Source organism: Pteropus alecto, unplaced genomic scaffold (assembly GCF_000325575.1).
Source record: "Pteropus alecto unplaced genomic scaffold, ASM32557v1 scaffold276, whole genome shotgun sequence".
Lineage (NCBI taxonomy): Eukaryota > Metazoa > Chordata > Mammalia > Chiroptera > Pteropodidae > Pteropus > Pteropus alecto.
The window spans coordinates 6,444,365-6,465,472 of NW_006438074.1; the positions used below are offsets into that span (position 1 = coordinate 6,444,365).

The following is a 21,108-nucleotide window of genomic DNA, read 5'->3' on the forward strand; positions in this document are numbered from 1 at the left end:
GGCTCTAGCGCAGAACAGGTATGGTGCACAGATTTGTTTTATCCATATAGTAAAGTATAAATTTGTTGCAATACTTAAAAATCAGGAAACTTCACATATAATTTTTTTATTTCTGGCTAACTTTGGAAAAAAACAGAGGCCCTTGTGGCAACAATAGTCTGAAGCTGAGTCAAAGCTTCAGATGGGGTTCATTTAGATTTAGATGGGGTGGGCTCTTCAGTTGGCCACAGTCCTCACCACTCCCTATTAACTTCTAGCTCAATTCACTTTATTTTTGCTGCTTGCCTTGCTACTGTGGCATTTTGTTACAACTGTTTGTATAGTAAAAAGGGATCTCTACTGAGAGCTCAAAAATCTGGGTTCTAGTCCTGGCTCTGCTATAAACTTGTATATGTCTTGACTTGTGTACCTAAACTCTTTAAGCCTTAGTTTTCCCATCTGTAAAAGGTTTATACAAAATGATCTCTAATAGGTCTATAATTAGCATTTATATACAATGACACAATGAGCATAGGGTAGACACAAGGTAGGCTCAGTCTATTTCACACTTTATTCCCTGAGTCCAATTTCTTGAAATGTTAATTTCGTTTTGAGGCTAATAAATCACCTAGGATCGGCTAAAAGGAAGTACAGGCCCTCTGGCACAAAATCTGCATCCATTTGTGTGGACTGACTAATCTCATTGTAATTGAAAGCCAGAAGACTGTCTCAGATAGATAGGTCACTTAGTGCTGTTCCTGACCATGTTCATTCCTATTATGGAAATTCTCAAATTTCTCTCTGGGATGGTTACCCAGCCTATGACTAAATGAAGAATTCCAGAGCACAGAGCCTCGGGCTGTGGGTGTTCTCAAAGTATACAAGAACAAGATCAAATATAAAGACCAATATATGGAAAGGGTAAGTTTTGGAATTTGAAGGCAGTAAAAAGGATGCTGTCTGGACTAGTCAAAGACTATGCATGTCAGTCCTGCAGATTATACTGTAACCGCGGCAGCTGCTGCTTTAGCCATGAGTGTGGTAAGTCAGAGTCTATAAATCACCTTCGAGAGACATGTTCCAGGAATAAGACATGAAGTTTGGCCTCCTATGCCACACTTAAAAAGTATAAGCTCAGAAGATTAGTTTCACTGAAAATCCATTATTTAATTCATCCTCCCCAAACCCTGGAATTTGAACAGGAAAAATAGTACTTACCAACCTTGATTTACAGTTAGAGAAGCTGTAGGCCTCAATAGCTAAAACCCACACATTCACCAAAGGACTCAAGACTCACTTAAACAAATATTTACAATGCTCTCACTGTGTGCCAGGCATTGGAGACAAGACAATGTCAAATCAGCTACATTTCTTAGTCCCCAAAGAGTGAACAACACGGGCAAACATAAATCTCTGTACTTCCTATTCCTTAGGTTATATACTTTTACTAACCTATATGGGGAATACAAACAGATTTTAAAGACTTTAACTCTGAAACTGATCCAAAGCTAGATTCAATGACTTCTCATCCTCCTTCATCAACAGAAAACCACTTACCCCAACTAAAAAGCAGTCTAGTTTGTCAGAGAGGATATAGTACCCATAATCACAAACTCTTCCCACAGAACAAAAGTCACAAATAATAAATGAGTCAAATCTGAACAGAGACAATCAAAAGCTAGTCAATGTTTTTATCATTACATATAACTCAAAAGGCAAAAACAACTACGTCTTATCAATGTACATAATCAGGACCATCACAAAATACCCTGTATGGCTCTACCTATAGTACTACCTGTCCCAGTGTATCTGGGGAATATGGGTAATTACAATCTAGGTCAGAGGTTCTCAACCTGGGGCAATCTCACCTCACCCTGGGGACATCTGGTAATGTCTGGAGACATTTTTGGTTGTCTGAAGATGGCTGGGGGAGATATTACTGGCATCTAGTGGAGAGAGGCCAGGGATGCTACTATCCTATGATGCACAGGGCAGTCCCACACACAAAGAATTATCTGACCAAAATGTTGATAAAGCCAAGGTTAAGAAATCAGTCTAGGTGCTCTACACAATGGCTAGAGGCCTTTATTCTGAGTCTTTTAAGGACTCCACGCAGACAGGTTCTGGCTGTTAATATAGGAATTGAAAGAAAACACAACATCCATTCTTCTTCACCTCTTTCACCTTTCCCTGAGTACCTGTGTTTCTGGTAAAAAGCCTAATAAACCATTATATCTAGTGACTACTCTTTATTGTTAAATGAAATAAGGATCTCATACATACATAAAAAGTTGACGGAAGATGAGTAATCAGTAAAAGCAAAGAAGAAAGGAAATAAGGAAGCCAGGAAGAGAGAGAAAGTGAGGCATGGTTGTTATTTCCACAGCTAAATGAAACTACATCAACCATTCTGCAGAACAGACAATTATCTGTTCTATCATGAGTCCGATCATCTCTAGAAACTGTTTCTTCCCACCCAAGAAACAAATTGCCTGTAAAAACAAAGTCATTCAGGCATTGTGGCCTCTCCAAGGAGCTTATATAACTGAGGGCACCTAGTGGTTTCAAGTGTGGATCACAGCTAAGCAGGCCCTAAGATTCCAACAAGAATATAATTCTGAATTTGGATATATTTTCTCTATTTACAAGAAGGGAAATCCCTAGCCTGGACAACTTAAAATATCTTTTTCAGATTCTTTCACATTCAACTCAATTCAATAAGCATTTACTGTGCTTCTACTAAATATACCAATCTTTAAACTATAACGCTGGGGAGCTTCTAGCAACCTTAGTCTAGGAAGAAAAGTCCTAGCTAGTGCCTTCAAGAAGCAGGGACTTCACAAGTTCTCAAAGAACCATTTCTCGTATGCCCCTGGTCAACAAATAACTCTAAAGAGGTGGAATACAGCATGCAATATGACATAGTTGATGGACCCAAAGGGAACACTAAGCATTAGCAAGAGGATAAGGTTTCTCTTTTTCTAATCGAAATGTGAAACAGCAATAAGATTTGTTGTGTTGGAAAAGAAAAATAATCTATTTGTTTCTTTGATCATTCTTTCTTTATATTTGTCTTTATTCAGCTTGATTATTCAGCCAAGTCCAACTGGTCCTCTGACACCCATTTCAGAAATTCTATAGCCAAGACAGATAGTCAAGAATGTAAGTATGTTTTTAAACTGCCAGTGCTAAGTCAATATCAGTATCCTGATTCCCAGGGAGACTGTAAAAAGGCTGGAAACACAGCTTGGGTTCTCCTTCCCAGTTGTGATGCTGGCAATAAAAGAAAAAGAGTCAGCATCTGGCTTCCTCTCAAAAAAGCTGCTCAGCCCATTTCATCCAAGAAAAAGATGCCACCCCAAGGGGTCATTCAGGATATATGTCTCTTGGATGGTACTTAGGGTGTTCCATTCATTATTATATTTTATTGATACCAAAAAAATAAAGTCTCTCTTTTTTTGGTAGGCTAATTTTTCATGGACTTCTTCCTTTCTTTTAAAATGACATATTCTTAGAATCTTAAAATTCGTTCAGAAACTTGGCAGAGCTAGGTTGCTCAGAACTATACTGCGGTCAGCCTTGGTTTATGGTGTGTGCCTCATATTACTCAATGCCAGCTCTAAAGAAGAAACTCACTATTAAGCCAGATACACCCTCAGACACTTACTGATACCCCTCGATTGTTTCTATCTGACATGATGCTAAAAAGAAATAAAGACCAGTACAGAAAGAGCAATCTGAGAGGAAAGCATGAGTGTGGGATGCAGGAGGCAAAAGGCTCTTACCTGGTCACGATCTCCTGCAAAACAGCAGCTTTTCATGGTACAAGAGTTGAAGTAACCCTGATTATCAAACTGGAATACAGGCAGGCGGGAGTGGATGTCATACAGCACAGGGGGCAGGCGACGCCTCAGAGCCAGGAGCTGGGTCCCATTGCTATTGAATCGTACACTCATGGCACTTTGAAGGGATAGGTTGCCACCATAGCGTAAGAGAGAACTGGAAGACACAAAGCACAGGGATTGGGCATGAGACAGGCTGGACAAGCGTCTGCAAAACACACCACACTCATTTCTTTTCAACATGTGTCCAGGACCTCCCGTCAAGCTTGTACATCTGAATTTTGGCAGAAAGGTATTTCTGTGAAGTAGGCTAGAAGGTAATGATGATAGGAGTAGCTCCTTGATTACATAAACGAAAGTTATTTAACCTGTCAGTTCCCCTTTTCGATCTCCAAAAGTTGAATTGCCAGTAAATTTACAGGAAAAGGATAACAGGAGCATCTTGAAAGAAGACATATTAAAATAATCAGTTATTTCATTTACCCGAGCTAACTTCAGAATCAAGTAGATACTTGTCAAGACCCTGGGAGGTGAGCCATGTCTACTCTAACTGGCTAACCATGGATGGTATTTAAGGGAGAGATTCAAGACCCATTAGAAAGAAAAACAAATACTTTATAGCTTATTCTGAATATCTCTTCAATAATAATCACTTTATTATGTAAGCAGTATTTTTCAATTTTTAATCTGTTCAGAGAATTTTTATATTCTATACAGCATGACTCAAGAGTAAATACTAAAGAAAAATTTTCAATGCAGCGCAATCAGTTACAACAATCGGAAAAGCAAGATGACTTGTTTCTCTTTACAATTTCCAACAAGTTTATATTTAGCTTTGAATTATATTTGGTTAATATATATAATTGCATTTATCCAGCTTCACTAGAGAGTAGTATGTTCTGGTTTACCACCTAATATTTTTCTGTAGGTTCATAATGTTCATATTTTTTAAAAGTCACACAGTGTGATTCCAAATAATTTCTTCTGATGACTCAGAAGACACTTTCAATTTTACAGTGATTAAGATGGCATGAACATTCACAATTATACCATACTAACAGTTGTATGCGTATGTTTGTGTTTTATCTTTCTTGTAGTCAATATCCTTCATTACCTGGACATTATTTTATCATGGAGGGATGACTGCTCACTGTGTCACAACCAACTTTTTCTTCTTCAGTTCTTGGAGCATTATATTACTGGTAGGAAAATGAGGTTAAAAATATGCATCGGAGATGCTGCAGAAATGAATGCCACATCAGAACTACCAATTCTGTCTCACACAGTCATTGTCATGGAAAGGAAGTGACCCTAGTAGTTTTAGAAAAAAAAGTTTATAAATTCTAGGGAATCAAAGAGCTAAAAAGCGCCTCAAGATACCTAAATGAGAGTCAAGCGGGTTTATCTGAAACATTTTTAAAGAAGAAGTTTTAATAGCATTTTACCAAGTGAAAACTTAAAAAGCTATATGCTACCAGAAGAGATTTAATATTAAAAGAAGATAACATATTTTCTTTTTTGGCAAGAGAGTAATGGGGAAGATTAAGGGAACAAGAAAGAGAAATCCCATGGGGAAAAGAGCACCTGAAATCACAGTGCAAAGGCAGCTGCCAATCTGGCCTGGCCATAAAAACAGTCTGTACCACCGCTAGCCAGTCACTCCCCTGTCCCCCCAAACAGCCTTCTCACCAGAGGGAAGAAGGCTCTGGTATTCCAGCTATGAGTGAAACAAGTCTTGGGCAAAGTAGACTTTAATTCTCTTATGATTGGAATGGCAGGAGAGAGAAGAGACTTAGAAAACAGTCCTTAGAATTCCAAACATTAAGGAAAAGCCTGGTATTCAATCTGAGAAGCAGGCCCCAAGTAATAATCCCAGCAGAGAAATGTTCTTATAATGGCCCTAAACACAGGCCACACTCACTCACAAACAAAGAATGAATGACTGGGGCTGTTAGAGTCCAGGCATTTCCTTTACAGGGTGTTATCTAAACATTGAGCTCAAAAACAATGAGAGGCTTTCAATCCAAGATCAGCATGGAGTGTGCAAATAAATCAGCATCTATAGGATTGAAGAGGAGTTGGGGGTGGAAACAAGAATCAACAAAAAGAAACTTGGCCAGCCCCACCAGCCATAATAGCAGGGGTTTGTATCAGCTCAGGCATCCCTGACAGGAAAGCTGGGGCCTCTGGCAAACGCCCTTTCCATCTGTTAACAAAAACTTCCTCTGTAGATTCTAGTCAGGCCTGTAGGAGTCTGCCCAGAACAGGCATCGAGACCCATTCCATCCCCACCCAAACTCCTTGACCTATGTTTGCAATCTGGTCACTCTACAGGAGTCTCCTCGGAGAGTCACAAACTTTTTTCTTGCCCATGCTTCTAGGCAAAGAACTCCTCTTTCTCACACAGAGAGAGTAGGTACATAGGAATGTTGCTCCTAGACTGTTTCGGGGTGCTATCTGAAGAGTAGCAGCAACTAAAACTGAATACTTCCTGTTTGGGCGCAAATTTCAATCCTTCTAGAGGGATAGAATGACACCAGAAATTCAGAAAGTGAGCTATGTTAATAGTAATATCTCAGCAGGGCTTCTGCAGCTGGCTCCTCCTAATGAGAATGGTAAGCCTGATCTAATTCAGTAGAAAGAAAAGGCTTAGAAGTAGTTTGCCTTCACAGTCAAGATAAAAAGATAATGTCAAAGATCCTATAGTTTATAGTTCTAAGTATAAAGTGCATGAGAAAATCATCTGGGACTCTTTAAAAAGTCCACTCTCAGATATTCTAATTCAATCTGAGAAGCGGGCCCAGGAAATTGAATTTAAAAAGCAACCCAAATTAATTCTGATGTATATGACTTTTAGACCACACTTTGAGAAACAGGGTTCCATTTTGGAATTGGGGGGTGGGGGAAGGTTAGGGGAGGAAACCAGTTGGAGAGAAAGCAGGTTACTAAAGACTCAGTGAAAAGCCAATCACACTATATGGCACTTTTTACAGCCCATGTCTATTAGCAGAAAAGACTCCAATTCCTTTCCACCAACAATGCTTGAAATGTTTTTTCCTGTCCTCAATACGTCGTCTCCTGATGGAGAAGTTGTTTCTCATTTTCTCTTGGAGAACTGAGGATACCTGTACATAACAAGAATGCCTCAATCCTAACGTGCTTTCTAGACTCTGATCTTGATAATGGAGATGCCACTATCTCCACTCCTCCAGAGAAATGGCCACCATTACACATCCAAATGAGATAAGCAGTACCTTGAAAGGACTAGCAACAAGTTAAAATGAGTTCAAATCAAAATATACCTATAAAAAAATAAAAGCAGTAAAAACATAAAATAAACCAATAAAAAATAAGAGCAATAAATCTATTCTCAATCCAGGATTTGTCATAAAATGCAACAAGAACAGGGCAGGAGGTGATCCAAGGGTCAGCATGCAAAAGACCCAGGATGAAAAGCAAGAGAACCTCAAAACATCAGGAAAATATTTCTTCACTGGTGTGGCCTCCTGGTTTTCTTGACTCTCAAAAATACTCAATTGGACTTTCTTATTGCTCGGGTGGGATAAAAATAACATTTTACAAAGTACTTGGTCTTGGAACACAAGAGAAACAAACTAAGACTATTTCCAGGGAATGTGATTAGGAGTATCCTGTCCAGAAGCGCAAGACAGAGCATCAATAAAGTTTCCCAGATCAGGCTCCATAAAACTAGATTTCCAACAATACTTTCCAAAGCCCACTGGCATGAATTTCCCCCTCACTTCTATGTGAAAGTTTCATAAGACCTGTGAAATGTTTGGAGACAAGGCACTGCTATTTCAAATCACAGACATTAGATCTGGTACCATACAACCAGGGAGGCAAAATCAAGATCCTATAAGAGAGGGAAAATCTCTCTCCTCCAGTTTCTGCCTTAGGACAGGATGACCTATAAGGAATATGGTACGTTTTGTACTTCCTATAACACAACCCATGGACCATGACAAATCCTAGAAGACATTAGAATTAGGTAAAAAGTAAACAAGTTCATGGAGTCTTGGTCCATACCAGTTCCAGTCAAGTGTGTTCCAGGTCCCAGTGATCCCTGAACTATTTCTTATTTACATAAGTTAGAAGAAGAACCTGGGCTTTCTCTTTTGTTTTTTCTAACATAATCCTCAGTTCCAAGACTGAGACTTCTCTAGAGGAAACCCGAACTGTTGGACAAGCAGCCTGAAAAGAACACATTGGGATCTGTGATTGAACAAACTTATTTTCTGATAATCAAATGGCATTTCAGTTCCTCCACAAGGCAAACATGGATGACACACATTGCAGTGCTTCTAATCATCATCTTCCATGCTCGCAGCTGGGTGACCTAGAGCCCAAGTTTTTGCCTTTGACCCAAAGATAACCAAAAGCCACGCAGAACTAACCAAGATTTCAAAATAAATTAAGAGTCAGTACCATTACAGATTTGTCCTAGAACACTCATGACTTTCACACAGGGACTCAACATTTAGTCATTTCAGTTAATCAGATGGCCTGGTTTATTAAAAAAAAAAAAACAAAACCTTTCACCTCAAACTGCAGAAAATAGCGGGGGGTTTGTAAACAGCCATTTAATCTTCATCTTAAAACTATTCCTGGTTCTACCTCCTGAAAGATGTGACATAGCATCAGCCTTGACCTCACATTGTAAAAAACTGGGAAGGGAGTTTAATGAATAGTGGTTGGCAGGAGGAAGAAAAAAGCAGGAGGAAGGAAGGAAGATTGAAATGCCAGTTGCTATAGCAACTATAACAGTGCAGAAGAAGTGGGTGAGTATTTTATGCAGGTAAACAGGCAGTCCCTTCTGATGGCAGAAGGCACTGGAATGATTGTGCTGGCTAATAGGGTACAAGGCCACAAAGCTAGAGAAATGTTAAAGAGGAAAGAGGCAAATTCTGGAAAAAATCCTAAGTATAAAAGGGTCTGAAAATAAAAATTACAATTTGGTACCTTCTATCAAGGACTCTTATGCAAAAATGAGAGGAGGGGAACATAAAGGAAAGGGGTGAGAAGGCCAAACTGCTAACTGATGAGACACAATTATAGGAAGATAGCCTGTTTCATATGGGAGCCACCAATAATGCCTGTGTTTAGGGCCATTATAAGAACATTTCTCTGCTGGGATTGTTTCTTGGGGCCTGCTTCTCAGATTGAATACCAGGCTTCTCCTTGATGTTTGGAGTTCTAAAAGTCACATAATATGTCCAAAAACCAAAGTCACCTCGAGTTGGCAATAATATAAATGTGCTAGAATAACGACTTTCAAACTTTTTTTTACAGTAACCTTTTGTAATAAGTACATTTTATACTGTATCTCAGTATAACTACACTTATTTAGTATAAATTCATTAAACAATACTTGCCACCTACTATATGCAATGCATTGATTTTCTATTCTGTATTTTTTTATTTAATAAATACTGTAACATCTAAATTGATTTTATGACCCACTGGATCACTGAAAGAACTTCCTACCTGACTCCTTACTTCCACTCTTGGTCCATGCTTCAGTTTATCCTGAAGAAAATAGCCAGAGGGATGATGAACCACATTGAGGCAGATCACATCATTACTCATTACTTTGCTGAAAATTCCACAGTGCTCCCAATTGCAACCACAATAGAAAGCAAATTCTTTACAATGCCAACAAGGCCCTGAAATACCCTCCCTACTCTCATCCCTTCTGTCTCTCTCTGACTCCACCTCCCAGAGCTCACCTTACTCTACTGTCATAATGGCTCCTTACTGTTCCTAGAACATATCAGGCATGCTTCTGCTTCAGGGCCTTTGTGCTGCAGATCCTGCAACTCCGGATGTTCCTCCCCAGATATGAGCATGGTTCACTCACTCACTTCTTTATTCATGATACCCTATGCAAAAATGCAACGTCCTCAATATTCTCTGTCTCCTTTGACAGCTTTATTTTTTTTCTACATAAATCACCAACTTACATACCATGTGTTTGTATATATTTTATTTTTTTCCTAGTTGTCCTTTCCCACTAGAATATTAGCTTTTATATCTTTTCCTTGTGTATCCCAAGTGCTTAACCAGTGCCAGACACATAATAGGCATTCAATAAACAGCTGTTGAATGCATGATCTAACTGATCATGAGCAGCAGTATGAAAAACCCTGATTTAGAACATTAAAAAAAAAAAAGGCTCTACCAAGATTCTCATGGCTCCTGATTGCCCATAAAACCTAATCTTGAGAGGCAAGCAGCAGAGCAGCATAAAATTAGAAAAATAAGAGGAGGCTTGGAGATCATCTGATTCAAACCCTTTTCTACTGGCCCGGAAAGTAAAATGATTTGCCACTGACCATCCAGGTCTCTCCCTCTTCAGGTGACACTGCCATGTATCCTTCAAGTGAATCAAATTCATCTATCTGCTAATAAGTAGCCAACAAGAAGGAAGAGTTTGGTAAACAGGTGCCTTAATTATATCTTATATATAATTTGCAGAATAAAAGTTCAAAAGGGAAATTAATAATTAAATTTTAGGAAGTCAATTACAAGTTTAAAAAAGAAAACTCATCTATCGGGTTTCAGAAAATGGCCAGTGAATTTCACAGATTTTGAAAATATGCCCTGCCCAATTATATTTAAAAACAAAATAGTGATAAACATTCAGACTGATGGATGTTCTGAGAACAAGAAGATACATTAATTAGACTATAGGACTTAGGTACCATTTAATAATTTTTCTACTTTTCATTTTATTTTCCAAGTTTTTCTACAATGAACATGAACTACTTTTATAAACAGAAGAAAATGGAATGCATTATTTTAAAATGCCATCTCATACATACTCTCTCTTTAACTAGGGACCACAGAAAATAGCTTTGAGAAATGAATGAGAGTAGGGAATTTAAAGAGCTTTTTCGAGGAAACTTCAAATAATATCCTGACCCACAGAATTCTGGTGCATATGCTAAATTTGAAATTAAATCATTACTTTAAATTCATATAATGATAGTCAAATAAAAATTTTCAAAGGACTGAAAATTTCAGTATCCCTCACCATCTTTCTCAATGAGGGCAAATAATATCCTTCCCTTGGTAGCTTTCTAATTAGTAAACCGGCCTTGGTTAGCACTGGACACAATCACCAGGTTAGGTCTGAAACTATACTCGGTTGGATTTCTTTCTGCAGATCCACCATCCCACTTCCAAAGTATCTATAAATAAATGGCAAAGCTGTATATTTGCATTCAAAACACAAAGTATTTTATGTAGAATCCAGAAACATTATTAATGTTCTTAGAAAGTCTTTCGGACTTGGGTAAATTCATTGGTAAATGAAACCAAGATTACTGAGAGTATACTAAGAAGTCCCTGTCTAAAATATACAGATAATAACCAATAAAATGTAAGTGGTCAAACCTATGATTGCAAAATAAAAAGTTCAAATTATGAAGAATTCACTGAAGGAATTGTATCACAACAGGTACCCCTGAAGAAGAAACAAGTTCTTCGTTAAATTTAACATCCAAAATCTTTGTGTGTACATTGTATTACCTAATCCTTACAATAATTCTATAAGATAGACAGTAGGGTAACGTTATTCTCATTTCACAGTGGAAGAGACCAAGTTCCTAAGTGGTTATCTGACTAGGCCCTGACTACACAATAGATAGAAACAGGACCAGCAAGTTTTTTTCTGCTGCTTGGTTCAACAAGATTTGACAGAATACTGTGGAGATGAATTATTCCACCCAATAAAAAGAATAGCATCAGATAACAGTACATCACGGTCAGAAGGCTTCATCTAAGCCATTCACTTTGTACCTTTCCCAATAGTTCAGTAATGTATTTATTCATGCAAGCATTTATTGAATATTTATTGAATACCTGCTAACTATTCTAGGCACTGTGCTAGGCGCATAGATTCAAAAATGAAATAAGATGAAGATGACACACTCAAGGAAGGACTAATGTGGGACAAGAAAACCATCAATTTCCTTCTATAACGTGAAAAGTGTTGTAATAAGGGGGACATGTGCTGCAGGAAACAGGAAGAATATCTACCCTCCACTGGGGAGACAGAAGTGGGAGTTGTCACAAAAGACTTTATAAAAAGAAAAATCTACACTTTTAACAGAAAGAGCCAGAGAGCTGACTCAAGTTCTTTACTGACAAAAGAACAAGATAAATCTGGATACATTAATGTATGGATTAATTCCCAATGCATACTGATGAGTGAAAAAGTCAAGTTGTAGAATAATTGTACGGTAGTAGAATAATTGTGTGAAAAACAAATATGCATATAGAAACAATGCTATATATTTTCTATGGGTACATATGAAAGCAAAGAAAAAGTTCTGGAAGCATATACCAAAAACTCCTAACAATCATTACCCTAGAGGAAGGGAGCAAGGCTCCAGGACTGGAAGAGGTAGTCAGAGGGACTTTAGCCTTACTGACAGTTTTAAAAGGAGAATATTATTATGTATTACTGGTATTTTTTAACTTTTTATTTTGAAATAATTATAAACTCAGAGGAAGTTGCAAAGAAATGTACAAGAAGGTCCTTTGTACCTTTACCCTGTCTCTCCCAATGTTATCATCTTGCACAACTATAGTTAACATCAAAACCAGAAAAAATTATTGATATGATCTACAGAGCTTATTCAGATTTTGTCAGTTATACATGCACTGTGTGTATATGTGTGTGTGTAGCTCTATACAACTGCATCACGTGTATAGCTGCAAGTAACTACCACCATAATTAAGATACTTATCTGTACCATCACATCAAGACTCCCTCATACTATCCTTTTATAGTCACATCCACCCCCTCTACTCCCATCCCTAACACCTGGCAACCACTAATCTGTTCTTCATCTCTATAATTATATTATTTCATAAATGTTATATAAATGGAACCATACAGCATGTATCCTTTTGAGACTGGCTTTTTCATGCAGCATAATTCCCTTAAAGTTAATCCAAATTGTTGCATGTGTCAATAGTTCACTGATTTTTATTACTAAGTAGGAGTCTATGGTATAAATGTACCACAGCTTTTTAAAACTATTCACCCATTGAAAGACACATGGGTAGCTTCCAGCTTTTAGCTATTATAAATAAAGCTGCTATAAACATTTATACACAAGTTTCTGTATGAACATAAGTTTTCATCTCTCCTGGTTAAATGTCCAAAAGTGCAACAGTGGATCATGTGGTAAGTGCATTTTTAATTTATAAAGGAACTACCAAACTATTTTCCACAGTGGCTGGTATTATTTATTGTACATTCCCACCAGCAAAGTATGAGTAATCCAGTTTCTCCACATCTTCACCAGCATTACTTGTATTTTAAAAAGCTAAACTAAGAAGCTGGTCAATGTATTTTAAAACAAAAGGAGACAAAACTAGGCATTTTGGGCTTCTTTATGGATGTGCACAACACCATCTATGAAATATTTTTGTTACCAAAAAATAAAATAAAATGAAATAAAATGAAACCTTAATCTGTTCAAGCCTCTAGATCTAATACCAATTTATGAACAAAACTAAGGTTGGAGGGAATATATTAAATAACAGTATAAGAATGCAATCAGTATAATCTAAAATGTGAGAAATTCCGTAAGATAAACAATCCAGTTTATTTAACAAATATATTTACAAGAAAAATATTAAGAGGCAGGAGTGCCTATATATGAAAAGACACTTAGAAGCCATCTCAGCTAAATTTTGCTTTGTATTACCTTATTTAAATCCTGATTCATAAAAACCAATTCATTCATGAGACAATTAAGGAAATTTAAACACTAATTAAATACGCAACTAGATCAAAGAATTATTGTTAAATTTTTAGGTGTGATATTAACATTGTGGTTTTATTTTTAAAAAGAATTATTTTTTCATGGAAAGTAATTCGGCAGTTCCCCAAAAAGTTTAACATAGGATTGATTACCATATGACCCAGCAATTCCATTCCTCGGTATAGACCCAAAAGAACTGAAAGCAGGTACTCAAACAAATACTCATTCATGAATGTTAATAGTAGAATTATTTATAATAGCCAAAGGTGGAAACAACTCAAATGTCCATCAATGGGTGAATAGACAAAATGTGGTATAGCCATACAAAAGAATATTTTTCAGCCATAAAAAAGAATGAAGTACTGATGTATGCTACAATGCCATAAATTTTGAAAACATTATGGTAAATAAAAGAAGCCAGACAAAAGTTCACATGATATATGACATACCCAGAACAGGTAAATCCACAGAGACAGAAAGCAGCTCTGTAGTAGCCAGAAGTCAGTGGGAGGGAAGAATTACTCTGGGGCGTAACTGCTTAATGGGTATGGGTTTTACTTGGGGATGATGAAAATGTTTTGAAACTAGATAGAGGTGGAACGTATACAACAATGTGAATGTACTAAATGCCAGTGAATTTTTCACTTTAAAAGTTAATTTTATGTTATATAAATTTTACCTCAATTAAGAAAAGAATTTTTTCAGAGATACATATTAAAGTATTTACAGAGGAAACGTGTTATGTGGAAATTGATTCAAAATAATTTGGAAAAGAGATCACAGAGTAATAAATAAGATTGTCTAGGAGTTAATTATTGGCGCTTGGTGATAGCTATAGCTGAGTTCATTTTACTATTCTACCTTAATACATGTGTGAAACTTCTTTAACCATAAAAAGTTTTTTAAAAAGAAAAAAAAATTGGGGTTTACAATAAGAAAGTCTACTTGATTTAGAGATTTGATATCACCTTCTTATGAATAATAAGACTTGGGAGTATTAAAGATGGATACGAACTGATCCATGCTTCCAGAACTCCCATTCATTCAGCAGACATTCCCCAGATGCTCTGGTCTGAAGCTAAGTCTTTTGTTATAAAAGGTACATTTGTGCCTCGTGAGAAGGAATGGGCACAGAGAAACTCTGGCCTAAAGCCCAAAGACCCTGGGTCCAAATGAACACAGAAGCAAATTCGACAAGGACCTCTGAATAACTACGGTTTCCATCTTGCAATATAAGCAGTTGCTAAATCACCTGGGTATCTGTTTTAAAAAATGGCAGATTCACAGGTCCAAACCCAGATTAACAATTCAACCTCTGGGTCTGAGCACCAGAAAGGAGCACTTTAACAAGCTCCCCATGTGATTTTGATGCCCTCTAAATTTTGCAAATCATTTGGTTAGGATACCAGAGCCCTGGTGAATTCCAGTGGACAAAGCTGATTGTAGAGCTCCACCTTGTGGTCTAAAAGCTAGAAAGCGAATCTCTGGTTCCCCAACAGAACACTGACAGGCTTTCAAAGTCCAGCAAGAGCTCTTACAACCTCCTCTAAGGGTTTATTCCTCAGAGACATTTTGATTTATGTCATTACACTTGAGGAATTAATAGGTCCAGAAACCACTACAGATAGGAAGCTAGTTTTTGAAATAGAGATTATTTTGGGGTGAGTAAACCACTGTGCTTTCATTCAATACAAAGTATATTAGGCACTAGAGATTAAAGATGAATAAAACACAGCTTTGTCCTTAAAAATCCACAGAAAAACATGGCAAGTAATAGTACATATTAGGACAAGTGTCTCCTTTCTTTTTTTAAAAATTATTTATTATTATTTATGCCTACATAACCTGGTCTTCCTAGGTGGTCTCCCATCCAAGTACTAACCAGGCCCAACCCTGCTTGGCTTCCGAGATCAGACATCGGGCTGGTTCAGGGTGGCATGGCCGTAGACCATGGACCGTGGCTCTCCTGGGGTGCAAATCCAGGACCTTCTGCGTGTAAAGCAGACATGCTAACCACTACACTATGGAACCACATCTGGGTGCCTCCTTTCTGAGAAGTAATTCCTGGGCACTGGAAAGGAAATCAAGGACATAATACTGATCTAGCTGGATGTAGGGCACAGTCATATTAAAGATAACTAATGATAGCAAAAGCATTGACTGAGACATGAAATATGAATGCCACAGACCATAAGTACTTTAGAGAGGCTCTAAATAGAGCAATCCCTTCCTCTAGAAGTAAGAGAAAGCTTCATTCATTCAACACATACCTTATATCAAAATTGCTAGGTGCTGGGGACATAGTAAGTTAAGTAAAGGAAACTTTAAGAATACGAAACAGGGAGATCTAACAAGGATGTTTTCCCTGATGGGCTACCATTTGATCTTGGACCTTAAGGGCTAACTAAGACATAAATAGGTAAAGAAAAATTAAGATAAAAGGAGAGATTTTCCTATATGTCTGTTTGTATGTGTAAGAGGAAAACAGGGGAAGAAGGAACACTGGCACCAGAGAAGGGGCAGACTGCTTGCCTAAAGAGTTTTATTTTATCCAGTAAAATAGGTCATACAGTCATTCCAAAAAACGTTTTTCTTGTAGCATCCCACATAACAGGTTCTGGGAATATGGCCATGAACAAAAATATTGAGAAGCCACTAAAGCTCCTGGGTAGGGTAATGGCAAATGTGATGTTTAAGGATATATGCTATATGCCAGAAGCAAGAGGCAAGTTAAGAAGCCAATGCACTACCTACCTAAATGGAAAGAGGGATATGGATCACTCTGAAACAGGACAGAGGCTTTAAGAACTAAAAATAGTGGTCAGGCACTAAACACAGAGAGCAAGACTGGTTATAGCAGAGGGATGAAGAGACAGAAGACAAATGGGATGCTAGGATTTCCACTAGGATGACTGTAAGAGTGGTGGGGACATTTATAAGAATAAAGTTAAGAAAGGAATACTGTTTGAGGGAGAAAACAAGCTTTTATTACAGGTTTCAGTGGGTGGAACACTTCCCTGAGTATTGTACATGTATGCATAGATAGTAAAGATGAGTGAGTGGGAGAAGAAAGGAGTGGCTGACCATTAGGCATGTCCCCTGATTAGAGCTAATCATTCTGACAACTAAACTGCAAATGATCCTCAGCTATTCTCTTGCAGTTTTCTATAATACCATCTAAATTTCTGGGTCCTCCTGACTCCTCTCTCCCTCTTTTGTCCCTTCAAGCTGCTCCTTAAAGAGCAAGTGATAGTGCTACAACAACTGAAATCGTAGGGAAGAAGGTAAATATTCATTTGAAGGTAATAGTAACCTTGGATTCTTTTTTTAAAATGTACTTTAAGATATTTTATTGCACTTCAAAGTACTTTAATGTATTTTATAGTAAAGCACATTAATTCTAAGCAGATAGCTCAATAAATACACTCATGAAACTACCATACAGATAAAGATATAGAACCCCAGAAGTTTCTCTCATGCCTTCCTAAGTCAATACCCCTTGTAGAGGTAGCCACTATCCTAACTTCGACAAACTGTCTGTCCCTTAACAGCATTCAAGTGGAATCATATACTCTTTTGTAGCTGGCTTCTTTCACTGAACATTATGGCTATGAGATTCATTCATGTCAATGTGTTTTCTACAGTTCATTCCTTTTTATAGTCTGTGTAATATTCTATTGTATGGCTATTCTGCTTATTCATTCTCCTTTTATGGGCATTTGGGTTGTTTCAAGCTTTGAGCTTTTATGAATAAAGCAACTATGAATATTCTTATACATGTCTTAGGTGGAAACATGTCCTCTTAGCTATACCACCTAAGAGTGAGACTACTGAGTCATGGAGTCGTATGTTTAGCTTTAGTCAATACTGACAAATAGTTTTCCCAAGTGGTTGTTATCAATTTACACTCACCTAAAATGCATGAGTTTCAGTTGCTCCACAACCTTGTCAACATTTGGTACTATCAGTCTCTGTAATTTTAACTGTTCAGGGTGTATAGTGATAATTCATTGTGGTTTTAATTTGCACTTCCCTCATGAGTAATGAAGCTGAGTACATCTCAAAAGCTTATTGGCTATTTGGATACTCTTCTTTTGTGAAATGCCTATTCCACATTTCTGCTCATTTTTAAAATTGAATTTTGTATCTTTTACTTACTGATTTTTATGTCTTTATTCTGGAATGAATTCTTGCTCAATACATGTAATGTAAATAATTTTTTCCCCAGATTATGGTTTGTTCTTTGGCTCATCTTTTCACTTAATGAATGGTGTCTTTGATGAACAAAAGTTCTCAATTTGAATGAAATCTAATTTAGATTTTTTTCCTTTCATACATAGTGCTTTTTGGGTCCTGTTTAAAAAATTTAATAAATCTTTGTCTATCCTAATAATCTTGCATTCTGAGAGGGAGGTGGCCAAGGTCCAGAGAGCCTCATTCTTTAAAGTTTCAAAAAACATCAGAGCTTTTTCCGGCATTTGAAGCTGCATCCCAGGCTCTGTTTTCTGTATAATAGTATGAGCAACCTTCAAACGCAATGTGGCAAAGATTGTCTGGGTTGTTTAGAAAGCAAAGAGTTACACTTTTTTTTTTTTTTTTTTCCGGTATCCACTGAAAGTTTATTTCTTGAGGGTTTTATTCCAAACAATCATTTAAAAACCAAGTAACACACACCTGGAAGGTAGAAGGGTTGGGAACTTCACCTTCCTCCTACTCACTGTGGACAGCAGTGGGGAAAAAGGGATGGAGCAGGAGAGGTGGCTAAAATGAGACAGCAGCAGCAGCAATGGGGGCGAAGACATCACAGAGCCAGGGGCCTCCTCTCTCTGGCCCTGGCTAGAGCTCCTATGGATTACAGTGGGGGGTGAGTAGAACCCGCCCCAGGTCCTCCCACTTCCCTTTCCCATTCAGATAGCCTCCTTGGGCACTCAACCCATTTATTCTGAGGCACACGGAGAGGAGGAAGTGGGGAGAGGAGGAGGCAGGGAGGTGGCACTAATGAAGGCAGAGGTAAGGCATAGGTGAGGCCCTGGCTTGGCAGCCCCTGGACACTCCATCCCTACGCTCACCCCTGGGAGAGATAAGAAAGCCACACCATCACGCAGCATTTGGGGAGATGAGGTGGAGCAAGGAGTTACACTTAATTTAGCCTCTACAGAAACAGGATTGGCCCTGTAGAACAGACATTTAACCTAGAGGCCCCCAAAGCCAGGCAAGGTCCTAAGAATAATTTCTTTCCGATAGTATAAATTTGCATTCACTGCCCATTTCAGATGTGTCATTCATGCAACACTTAAGAGCATCCTCTTATAAGGCAAGTCTTTACAGGAATTCCTGGCTTGCCCTAGTTTTATTATTGAGTGGGAAAGAACCATTCTCTTTATTATCCTTGTCAAAGCAAGACACTGTTACCTGTCACAGAACTAAGAGTTCCTGACAGCAACTAAAGATATGAGAAGAGAAGAGAGGTGGTAAGTGAGTAGACAGCAAAATAGGCAATGAAAAGGGTGAGACAAGGAGAGTTCACAGCGGGGGAAACTTCACTTTTCCTAAATGCTCTAGACGTTAGAGGATCTCAGGTCTGAAAACTGTTCAGAGACCACTGCAACAGTCCAAGCAAGATATAACTGGGATGTTAACAGTGACAAAGGAGAAGATGATTGTGAGGACATCAGCAGAAATAATCTAAATGAAATAAGTAAAACCTTGTCCAAACATGCAATGTACACTTGTATATGTGAAGTCTTCTCTTATCCAGTCTCGTTCAAGCTCCCCACCCTATGACCCACTCATTAGCACTAAAATCCCTAAAGCAGACCCTTCAAACTCCAGTGACTACAGGGCCAGGCAAGTAATGTAAATGAGGGAAGCACAGTGGGATTAAGACACCAAAGAGTGGTAGGATCCTTAACACGTCCCTTTAAAGGTTTAAAGAATTCATGACTCAGCTTCAGCTGACTGTTGCCATATAATAAAGTTCCAATGATATTGGATCTTTTGATTTTTTTCAAGAAATGTTAGAAACTGATTTTTCTGTACAACTTTCCCAACACTATTACATCATATAGGCTAAGGGTCCACAACCCCTGGGCTGCGGACCAGTACCAGTCCGTGGCCTGTTAGGAACCAGGCCACACAGCTGGAGGTGAGCGGCAGGCAAGCGAGGGAAGCTTCATCTGTCTTTGCAGCCTCTCACCAGCGCTAGCATCATCGCCTCAGCTGCACCTCAGATCATCAGGCATTAGACCCTCGTAGGAGCACCGGTCCCTGGTGCCGGAAAGGTTGAGGACCACCAATACAGGCCAAATGAAACATCTCTATGGGTTAAATATGGCCTATGAGCAACAAGTTTACAATCTCTATTCTAAAGCTTTTTAACAAAATAAATAGCAATGCAAGTTTCTAGGGTTAGAAGAACAAGAAACTAGGAAAGCCAGCATATAGACAGGGGCTGGGCCAGAAAACAGTGAAAAGGGGTTTAACTTTTATAGGCAGAAAGTCTAAAGGACTCAGACTTCAGAACTAGACAGGTCTGTAGTAGAAAAATCTGAGACAAATTCTAACAAAGTTCTAATGCAAGGAGGCACAGATGAACTAGAATGCACAGGGACTCTAACTGTTTAAAAAAGGGGGTATCTCTCTCACACACACACAGATGTTAATTTATCTCTCTGTGTCTTGATTTCTTTATCATTAAAATAGGAATAGGACTATCATAAAGATTAAATAAGGAATTATTCCTATAATTGTTATCTCTGGCAAGTAATGCTTAACAAATGTTAGCTATTATTTATTATTATGAGGCACTGAGAGGTAAAGTAACTTGCTCAAGATCACATGGCTATTAAAGTGTACTGCCTGGATTTCCACCCAGGATGTATGGCTTCAGATCTTACACTCTAAACCATCAAGCTCTGCTTCCTCTTGCCCTGCTGGGCTAGTTCTGTACAATAAGAAAATCAGATCAAATGATAACTAAAGTTCCTTCTAGAGCTGACATTTTACCAGCCAGCCCTCTCAAGCCAAGAATGCATTCACATGCCCAAGCTAGTCACTTATTAGCCTGCCTAAGGAACCATAATAAGCTCTAAATCTATAATCTTCAGAACATCAAGTGACTTATCCTCTTGGAGGTCAAGGGTCTTTATGAGAACCTCGTACATGCTCTCTCTCTGTCCCTAGAAAAAAAAAATTCCACGTGTGCTCATTCAGATACATAAGCACACACAACTTAACCTACAATTATCAAGGATTCACAAATTCCCTAAAATCTTTCCCTTGACTCTAAGTATCCCTGAAATAGACCTATCCAGTTCCAGGCTTGTCCTCCTAGGGGATTCAGAATTGCCTCAAGATCTGAGTTGGATTTTCTAGGCAGCTGTGTTTAGGCGACAAATCATCTATTCCAACTCAGCATAATTAATCCTGCATGGAAAAGACAAAGGGCCCTCTCTTCCTCCCCAACACCAACTGTACTGAGAGAATTC

The 21,108-nt window shown here is 38.1% G+C and overlaps 1 protein-coding gene and 1 pseudogene across 3 annotated transcripts in view; both read right to left on the minus strand.

Moving 5' to 3' along the window:
- DCAF5 (DDB1 and CUL4 associated factor 5) overlaps positions 1-21,108 on the minus strand; it is a 90,152-nt gene that overhangs the window by 36,398 nt on the left and 32,646 nt on the right. For all 3 annotated transcript variants that reach the window (XM_015591962.2, XM_006915154.2, XM_006915155.3), the window contains exon 6: positions 3,765-3,978. In XM_015591962.2, the coding sequence (XP_015447448.1) occupies positions 3,765-3,978 (214 nt within the window). The remainder of the gene's footprint in view (positions 1-3,764; positions 3,979-21,108) is intronic.
- LOC112482486 lies at positions 15,455-15,570 on the minus strand (annotated as a pseudogene).